Source organism: Boleophthalmus pectinirostris, unplaced genomic scaffold (genome assembly GCF_026225935.1).
Source record: "Boleophthalmus pectinirostris isolate CB_2022bp ecotype Guang Dong unplaced genomic scaffold, ASM2622593v1 HiC_scaffold_22, whole genome shotgun sequence".
NCBI classification, from domain to species: Eukaryota; Metazoa; Chordata; class Actinopteri; order Gobiiformes; family Gobiidae; genus Boleophthalmus; species Boleophthalmus pectinirostris.
Window position 1 is genome coordinate 2,592,418 of NW_026571190.1, and position 10,341 is coordinate 2,602,758.

Consider the following 10,341-nt stretch of genomic DNA (forward strand, 5'->3'; position numbering starts at 1 on the left):
TAAACTTGTAGCGGGTGCAGGAGCGTGTGGGGCGTCTCAGTGCAGCCTGTGCGCTCATTTGAAACCCGCGGAGACTCTACGGCACATCACAAACACACACGCTCCCTATGCACGGCTCGTCTGCAACAGCGTGTGCCCTCGTGTACCAGCGTGCATCACAGGGCAGGTTCAACTTCCTAAACATCCTACCTGTCCATCTGCCTCACGTCAGCACGCCGCCCCTCGCCTTTTCACGCTCTCGCTCCTTCCTGCGTACAGCGAACACAAGCCCCTCCCACAGTGCGGCTGATTAGAAGAACAAGACCAAACGTGAAGCAAAAACCAGTCTAAATTTATGTTACAGTGTTGGCACAAAGCAGGTCTACAGCATAGAGCAGATCTACAGAACAGACCTACTGCCACATTTGGCTGAAGTTTGTCTAACAAAAGTGCACAAATGCATCTGTGTTTGTCACGATGTGCGTTTGGTTTGGTAAACGTGCAGAGGCTGGTAAATATCACTGCAAAACCAGAAAAGAATGCAACTCCAGTTTGGAACTTTAAAAAACAGGTTTAAAAATCTTCCTTCACTTTTTTCAGTTTTGTGTAAAGTGCCAGAGGAAGTTCTCTTAAAGAAGGACTTACCTTGCCGTCGGACCGCCAACCGCGCCTCCTCCCATACGCAGCCCAATTCCTTTTCGCTTCTCCGAGTTTGGTAGAGCTTAACAAAACAAAAGTTCCCATCTTGCGGGACTTGTGGGCGGGAGCGGGACAAAATATCGCAGATGCAGGCGGGAGCAGGACTGAAAATTACAATTCTTTATGGGAGCAGGTGGGAGAGGGACTGAAAATTCTGTCCCGCGCAGACCTCTACTAACAACATTATAACATTGCTCAAAGCTCAAAACTATCAGTATCTAAGCACTTTAAATGTCTCTTTACACTGAAGGCTCCTTTTACTAAGCCAAACAGGGAGCTGGTGCATCCAATGTTTGAAGAAAACCACACACACAGATTTAGTTTGAGCCTTTTTCATCTGTGCAAAGCTTTGGGAGCACACAGATCAGCGCTCCCTCAAAAACTTTGCCAAACTCCCATCATTATGAACCAAGCAAACATTCAGTTTAACTTCTTAAACCTTCCTAAAATACGCTTTGACTCTGAGGTTTGACATTGAAACACTACAGTATATTACACAAATTCATGTGAGCTTTAAGCCTTGTGATCCTGTTGTTACATCCCAGTCTCTTTTACAGCTCCACAGCTCTAAATGCTCTGTTCAACCGTGTGATGTCATGTACTAGGAGTGTTGGGGAGTAACAGATTACATGTACCAGAGTTACGTAATCTACAAATTATGAGTAACTGCATTCAGTTACAGTTACTGTTTTAATGAGAGGTAATTGGATTACAGTTACTTTGTTGAAATAAATGGATTACACGGTGGGATTTTCATGTTTTCACATTTTGGGCTATATTCCTTTTTTTTTTTTTTTTCCCCCCAGTAATTCCACTCATTGCCAGACATAAACCAGGTCTAAACTGGGTCTAAACTGGGTCTAAACCAAGACTAAACCAGGACTAAAACCAGGTCTAAAACAGGATTTAACTGGACTAAATCATGCAGCATGGACCGTGTTTCTTCCTCTTCTGTAAATAATATTTTTAATTTGGTTGAGTAAAGACTCTGCTTTTTTATTTTCTTTTATCAGACAAAACTTCTTATGTGAAGATTTCCTCATCTTTGCTTCTCTACAGCAAATCAAGTAATCCAAAGTATTCAGATTACGTTACTCACTTTAAGTAACTTCATGGATTACGTTACAAACTACATTTTGGGGGATATAATCTGTAATCTGTAGGGGAATACATTTTAAAAGTCACCTTCCCAACACTGTGTAGTAGAAGTTTTCAAATTCACAGCTCCTTTTACCTTCAGTTCAGTTGAGATTGGCAATTCCACGGCTGAAATCGTCCAAATCTTTTTTTTTTTTTTTCCCTTGTAGTAGTAGTAGTAGTAGTTTTAGTCATTTTGCAGCACTACAAAACAAAAGATAGATTACAACTCCATGGATCATGACAGAAAGGGTTTAGGCCGCTGGAAGTTAAGATGACTTGAATGAAGAAAGTTTTATCATGATTTCAGTAAATGATCTGCCAATGGAAAGACTTTTTGTACTTAAAATATGAAAAACAACTTTTTGCACTTAAAATAGAAGTACTACTTGAATGAAGAAAAACACATTTATTCCAAAGTTTGCATTTACAATTTCACTTACGACTTACTGTAAATTTAAAAGACAAAATATCGTCTGCAGTGATGCGGTCGCTGTATCAGATCGTTGTGGTGAAGAGGAGCTGAGTCGAAAGGTGAAGCTCTCGATTTACCGTTGGTCTTCGTTCCTACTCTCACCTCTGGTCATGAGCTCTGGGTAATGACCGAAAGGAAGAGATCGCGGATACAAGCGCTCGAAATGAGTTTCCTCTGCAGGGTGGCTGGGCGCTCCCTTAGAGATAGGGTTAGGAGCTCGGAGTAGAGCCGCTGCTCCTCCACGTCGAGAGGAGCCAGTTGAGGCTCGGGCATCTGTCCCGGATGCCTCCTGGACGCCTCCCTCGGGAGGTGTTCTGGGCACGTCCCACCGGGAGGAGGCCCCAGGGAAGACCCAGGACACATTGGAGGGACTATGTCTCTCAGCTGGCCTGGGAACACCTCGTGATCCCCCTGGAAGAGCTGGAAGAAGTTTGTGTGGAGAGGGAAGTCTGGGAGGCCCTCCTCAGACTGTTGCCCCCGCAACCCGACCCCGGATAAGTGAAAGAAAATGGATGGATGGATGGAATATAAATTAAAACAAACAAAGTTTAATCCATAATTCATTCATTCCAGAGCTCTATATCTTTCAAAACATAACACTTTATACTCCTTTTTAAAAGACTTCTACAGTCTAAACATTTTTTTAAAATCAGATTGTTCCATAAACTCGCCCCTCTAAATGAAGGTGTATGCAGTTTAAAAACACAATGGAGCTCTTACTGTATTACCACATGACATCATAACTTGGAAAAAAGTGTTTTCTGTTTGAGAGAAGAACTCAGCCTAAATGTGCAGGGTTTGAGTGTTAAACATGTGAATGAAACAAAACACAACTCCAGGTCTGTTGGTGATGAGGAAATATTAGAACATAGAACAGAAAATAGCCTAACATGGGCCCTTCAACAGTTTTTACAGGATGAGCGGGGGAGTGTAACACGTGGGCAGACACATAAGAAAAGCCCACACCATCCTGTGTCATGTCTATAATTAGAAATACACTCCCAGGAGGAGGACAGTGCAAAGGCTTTCAAAGAGGAACAACGGATAAAAGCTCCAGACATCCGGCCATGTTTACAATGGATGGATCCAAATAATGACGTGTTCTTCAAGTGTACTTTTTAAAAATGCTTACGTACAGAGCCTGATATAAACCCAAGAACAAAAACATGAATTTATGCCACAGGAGCTAGTTATTACATCCACTTTACATTCAACCTGGAAAGACTCAGACAAGTATTAGTACACTTTCTTAGATGGGTAAACTTTGGCGGCAGAAGACAGTGCGATGAAGAGCGTGGCAGATTAGATGACAATTATAAGAGGTCTTCTCCCCGCGACCTGCACACTGGAGGTGACAGAGGTGGGGCAAAGGAGAGTGAGGGGCTGCTGAAGCAACCTGAAGCAGCAGAACAAATGCAAAGTTGGTTTAAATAGTCCAGACTGAGCACTGACTGGAAGGAGATGGTGTCGTGAGGAGGAGTAGAGGAGTGAGACGATGAAGGCTGAGGAGCAGGTATACTCTGGAGAAATGGTGAGGTAGATGGGAGCGGGGTGGGCTTGGGTCTTCCAGGCTGAACTTACACCACCTCCATATTTACCTGCTGTACCTGCCAAGGCTGGAGAATCCAGTGTGCTTGGGTACAAACCATAGGCTGTATTAATAACTGAACAAAGCAAACCTGTTCGCCATCGCGTTCCAAATAGGAAGTGAGCATGGACGTGCTTCCGGCTCCATTGGTTCCGGTACACTTTGTCTCTGCTGCTCACTGCTGCTGTCAGCCTCCTCATTTTGGTCTAAAAATGTCCATAGATCAAAATATAAACATTAAAAACAGACAAATCAGGCTCATTCTTTCCCCGAGGTGTTACTAACACCAGTGTTGGGCATGTTTATTTATTTATTTATTATTTATTTATTTGGGTCACAGGTTTATTTTGACATTAATTCACAGACAGTCATATTTAACATACACAGACCGAAAAGGTGTAGGCTGAAACTTAAGCTTATTATACCTACCCTTTATTCCTTTTATCAGAGCGTCGTCAATACAGCAGGAGGAAACAAACTTATCAGTAACAGAACAACAAAGTTCTACAGCACAAACTAAGTCTCATATTTCACGTATCTGTCCAGAGTTAAACATTTAAACTTCTTTATAAAGTGAAAGACACTGGTGCACAGTTTTAGGTTTTCTGTACAGTTGTTCCAGAGCTCCAGCCCTTTAACAGATTTACAAAATTTCATAATGTTTGTTCTGAATTTCTTTTTAATAAACATGGTCATGTCTCTGAGCTCATATTGGCTCTTTTGTATTTTGAACATGTTCTGTAAAGATTTTGACAGGAGATTGTTGTTTACTTTGAACATGATTTTCAGAGTATAAAGGTCGACTACATCATAACATTTCAGCGTTTGAAGGTTTATAAATAATGCATTGGTTGGTTCGTTATAAGTTGATAATGTGATTACTCTTATTGCCTTTTTTTGCAAGGTAAAGACTGGATTTGTATTCGTCTTATATGTATTGCCCCAAATCTCAATACCGTAGGTTATGTAGGGCATTACCAGCGAGTTACATATAATTGCGATCACCTTTGGATAATTTATTTCTAATTGTATTTATGTGTGATTTCCAGTTTTAATTATGATCTATAGTTACTCCTAAAAAATTATTTTGAAAGACTCTTTCTAGTGGTGTATTATTGAGCATAATTTGTACATGATTTTGTACTTTTCGCTTAGCAAATATAACATTTTTTTCTATGTTTAGGGATAATTTATTAATATCACACCAGACTTTTATTTTCTGCAGCTCCCTCTCCACCATTTGAAAAAGCTGCCTTACTTCAAAAAAGTAATTAGTTACTTCTCCCAAAAAGTAGCTGATGTCACGCCCCACCCTGTGACCTGAGTCTTCTGTGTGTGGACGTGGGCGGAGTCTGCTGGGAGCACCTGCACCCAATCTGCAATCAAGTCTGCAACAAAGGCCCAGCTCTCCTGCCAGACTCTGCCAGATTGTTTCGTTACCTGACGGTGAATCTTCTGTCGGCTCAGTTTTTGATTCTGCCTCGCTTTCTGTATACTTACCTGCATTTCTGTATTCCTCGTTCCCGCTGTTGAAGACTCCTGCTTTCCAGCTGCTGGCTCAGGGGTGGGCAAACTACGGCCCGGGGGCCGTATGCGGCCCTTTAAACCTTTTAATCCGGCCTGCCGAACTGGAATAAATTATAATACTGGAATAAATTATAATGATAACATAAAATTACAATAATAAACCTTGTTGATGTTTTTTTTGTCATGCATTTCCAGTGTTTCCCAGTAGATGGCGCACTATATATACATTGAGGTGCGGCGTATTATGTTGGCCGCAATGCTTTATGGGAAAGTGTTCTTACAGGAGTTATTTGGACCATGAGTGAAGTAGTTCGTGCTTAAGATATAAGACTGCACTGCTTCCAGTTTGAGTTGGTAAAAATCAATGAAAGAAACCTAAGGACTATAAGTTGTAATAATAAGTGTGTACAATGTTTTGGGGTCAGGGTTTATCACAGTCATAGGTGTGTATCTGTGGTTGTATGGTGTGAACTTTGTTTTTGAGCTGTTACCAGTCTTATTCGGAAACGGTGAACACATGATATACATTCACTTGTGGTGTGCAGTGGAGCAGGTCTCAACAGTTTTATGTGTTCTGAATCTTTCACAGTATTGATGAAACATGTAGCGCGAGTCTGAAGTCCTAGATAAATGTGAATAAGAATGTAGTGAATCTGAGCTCTTAAAGGTTGTATGGAGGATTTTTGTTTTTTTTGTTTCAAGTTGTCAATGATAGCATTATAGAGGTGCAGTAGCCTTGTAATTATGATGACCAAAAAAAAGAGAATAAAAATTCATCAACTCTGGACGTGGTGGGGCTAAACATTTGCCAATAGATAACGACACTGCCTCGTTATCTGTGAGCTGACAGGCTGTCAATCAATCTCCCTACGTTTCTAGCGTAACTGACTTGCCTGCGCGCCGCCGGTACGTGGTTTACGTACGTCCTGTCACGCAGTCCACAGACGCAAGACCGCACAGACGCTGTTTACTCCACAACCAACGCAACAGTTCTTAGCGGCTTTTTTTGACCTATATCTTCCTCGCAGTTCGCACAAAGTTTGTTGCAATGGCAGACAAGAATCCAGGAGCAGTTAGCCGCAAAAGAAAGTCCGTTTTTGAGGTCGCTGAAAGAAGAAGACAAGGGGAAAAGCAGCGAAGCCAAACTAAGGTGATTCTTGAAGATTCATTCCAGCGATGGCGCAACTGAAGCAGACGCAGGGTCTAAAGACTGACGCACTGGTCGCCAAATTACTCCTGGACAGGTCACTTCTGCTTATTATGAAAACGTACTTTATTTCCAAGAGCTAGACAAACGTTTTTCAGGACACGAAAGCGATATCCTATGTCTGAAAACGTAATTTTCAAGGCAAAGAAAGAGTCCGCTTGCTGCTGCGTGTTGTAGCTAGTTCATTCGCACTGAATCTCCGCGCACTCTTCTCTGCTCCCCTTTCCTGCTCCTGTCCCCGCTGCCCGTTCCGCTCTTCCCCCTGCTCCTCACTTCTCCGGGCACGGAATCTCCGCGCACCGCTCCCCTCTCCTCTCTCCTCTCCTCTCTCCTCTCTCCCTGCTCCGCTCTTCTCCCTGCTCCTCACTTCTCGTCCGCGAACGAAATGTCCGCACACCCGCTCCCCCCGCTCCTCACTTCTCCGTCTTGCCTAACCAACACTGTAGTTAGTTGTTTACAAGTCATGTGCAGCTCACCGGCTGTAAACAAACCTGTTTCTGGCGTAAAGAGGAGGCGGGAGAAGGCGTTTCTACGTAGGGAGCTGTAGGGGAGGGGGGGTGGTTTCACACACATGCGCAACATTTGAAAAAGGACAAACAGTCGCTGGATTTCTCGTTCCTTGGAAAATCCTCTATACAACCTTTAAATGGCACTGCCACACTGGGGCTGTAAGGGGTCAATAGCTGTTAAAAACAGACTATAGCATTGTCCTACACACTTTTGAACTCTGAAACCTTTTAGAATTACTTTTTAATGTGTATAGTAAAAAAAAAGATATTTTATGGAAAGCAATCACAGTTAAAATGAAAAAGGTGTTTACAAAGATAGTAAAAATAATACCCTATACGTTTGTGTATCTTTGTTTTTTGAAAGAGAAAAAAAAACATGCATTGATTACTATTGCATTTTATTTCTTTTAAAAAATATTATACCTACAAAATGTGATTTTATGATTCAAAGAATTCCTACCTACACATACCTCCTGTATGTGTATGGAGTTAATATATTATTATTATTTCTATTATATAACATAAGAAAGATATATGTATAAAAAAAATAACTGATTAAATGAATAGTTAAATACAAAGAAATCAAAGTTTCTATTTTTGTTCAAATTTACTAGTGTCAATCAGGCTGGTTGATGGTTTTCTAGACGCTCCAGTAATGCCTCTGAGTATCCAGGAGAGTAGTATCTGCAAACAGAAAAACAAGCCTTCATATAAAAAACACAACTAAATTCCATATATTATTTTTATATTTTGAAGTAATGTCATTTTAAAACAGTAACATGTGCACACACCTGACTATCTCTTCTGGGAAGCAGCTGTTAATGGCGTTGATGTGGTCCTGTAGAACTGACCCGGGCTCTGCATCAATCTCCTGCACTTTCTTCAGTCCTCCACTGGTGACAAAGAGCCGCCGCGCTTTACTGTCATGAGGCAGGATCTGAGAGACCACAGGAGAAGAGAAGGGTAAGAAAACTGAAAAAATAGATATTATTTTTTCATTTATTTGTACACTATTTACTTGTATAGATTTTATACTATAATATACTTTATGATGGTTATTCTCATGTTATGGTTATTCATTTTAACTGATGTTGTCATTTTATTCTGATTTGGGATTAGAAAGATAAAATGGCTATAGTTCTAGTGAAAAAAAATTGACATTTTATTTACCATTTAATAATTTGCAAGGAGGCTAATGAAAAATGTATGGCATAAAACAGGCTTCATAATTCAGAAAATATAACTAAATTCAGAAAAGGGTGAGTTTATTCTATACTGTACCTTGCTGAATTGGCCAACCACATGTTTGAGAATATTGGAGGGGGCATCATAGAGTAGGGGCTCTAGACCAGGAAGATAGGTGCATTTTTGGAGGATGCTCTTCAGTGCTTTCTTACTCTGATGCACATAAGTGAATCAAATATCAGTAATTTGTCATTTTTATCTTGTAACATCATAACCACTCAGCCTTACCTTGGTCTGCAGGTCCTCAGAGCTGTTGGGGTCCATGTAGAGCTTCAATAGTTTTGGGAGCAGGCTGCACATAGCTACTGCTTTGGCATGCTCTGGAGTGTGCTGTCCAATCTGGTTTATGGACCACACTGTTGCAGCTTTGATGTGATGCTCAGGCTCCTCCGATAGGCATAAGGCAAGCTGAGGCACCCCCTAGAGGAGAGGGCAGGTACGCACTTAAGTTTCAATCCGTTTATATGACCTACATACCAAACCCCGAAGAATGCCTCCACTTTTAGATGCCGCTGGTCTTATGGTGATTAGGAGATTTTACACACACGCACCTTAGAAAGAATGACAGCCATAGCTAGATTCTCATTGTGTGCTGCTATGTATCCCAGCATCACGATCCCAGGCAGACGCATCTGTCCACTGCATTCGCCCAAGTAGTCTATAACAGTTGCCAGACTTCCATAGTTCACTATTAACTGAGCCAGCTGGAAAGTTACATAAACACTGCACATTACCTTTTCAGGTCTATGTATGCATCCAGTAATATAGTGTGTGTCATGTGCTGTACCTCTGGTGTATGCTTGACTACCTCTCTCATAAGCGTAGTGACGTTTTTCCTCACATACTCGTCTGGGTCTTTAAGGCAGGCAATTGCTGCAGGGAAAATCTCCGCCTCGATCACCATCTCAGCCAGACTGTGGGAGTGCTTACTGATCTGACTCAACGCTGAGAACACCTGTCTCTGGATTCATAAACAGAATAAACTCAGGTGGAAAGATTTTTAAACATTTTTCACATTGTAGTTGTATTTTTTATGGTTGAAAATTATGTCAAATCCAATACAGCACATGTTAAATGTGTCCAGCTTTAAGGCAAATTCAATGGTAAACTGAGCTGGTAGTAAATAAAATCAGTGTATATAAAATACATCAACAGTGTGTTTGCCCTGACCTCTACCTTGAGTTTGGCGTCTCGATTTAGAATCATTTGTGCCAAATGTGCAATAGCCCCAGTGTCCACCACTGTATGGGCCAGTTGTGGTGTGTGTTTGCAGATGTCACTCAGTGTAGAGGCAGCGATACGTTTCAGGGCTATTTCAGGCTCCTGGAGAGACAAGACCAGCAGAGGAGCTGCACCTGCATCCACGACGGCTTGAGATAGAGCTGCACAGGATACACGTGTTACAAAATCATACTACATACACTTCATTAGTTGTTCATCACAATGTCTTACATGCATTGTGCCGTGCGATGCAGCCCAGAGCCCAGGCAGCTGCCTCCTTCACCCCGGGGTCAAAGTCCTCGAGGCAGAGCACCAGAGCTTTGGCTCCTCCAGACAACACCACAGCCTCAGCCAGCTCAGGAGAGTGTTTGGCTACAGCCCGCAGCACAAACGCTGCTGCCTTTTTGTAAAACCGCTGTAGAAAACCAAGACACCGTTGAGTTTTCTAATTTAAAAGCAATGTAGTCTAAATGCACCAGGGCCCTAGATTTCTCTCTCTCTTTTTTTTTTTTTTTATCATTGATTGGTTGGTCTTATACCCATGACATGCAAAAAAAAAGTGCATACTAACATTCTGTGAATCAAGAGAGTTGACAAGTTGGGGGAGGATGTCTGCTTTCACCACAGCTTCAGCCAGGTCATTATTGTGGTCTGCCAGGCGGCCGAGAGCCAAGGCTGCAGTCTGCTGGATACTAGGTACTACATCCAGCATAAGTGGGCGTAGCAAGGACACCACACCTGTTGGGAAATAAGA

General features: G+C 41.9%; 1 protein-coding gene across 1 annotated transcript in view; it reads right to left on the reverse strand.

Moving 5' to 3' along the window:
• Window positions 1–7,741: 7,741 nt before the first annotated feature.
• The window catches only part of LOC110172802 (sperm-associated antigen 6-like), a 3,479-nt gene continuing 879 nt past the window's right edge, over window positions 7,742–10,341 (reverse strand). The window contains exons 2-10 of the mRNA XM_055157967.1: window positions 10,159–10,325; window positions 9,819–10,002; window positions 9,543–9,748; window positions 9,154–9,327; window positions 8,918–9,070; window positions 8,595–8,786; window positions 8,403–8,519; window positions 7,913–8,058; window positions 7,742–7,805 (exon numbers count right to left, since the gene is read on the reverse strand). Coding sequence (XP_055013942.1) covers window positions 7,742–7,805; window positions 7,913–8,058; window positions 8,403–8,519; window positions 8,595–8,786; window positions 8,918–9,070; window positions 9,154–9,327; window positions 9,543–9,748; window positions 9,819–10,002; window positions 10,159–10,325 — 1,403 coding nt within the window. The remainder of the gene's footprint in view (window positions 7,806–7,912; window positions 8,059–8,402; window positions 8,520–8,594; window positions 8,787–8,917; window positions 9,071–9,153; window positions 9,328–9,542; window positions 9,749–9,818; window positions 10,003–10,158; window positions 10,326–10,341) is intronic.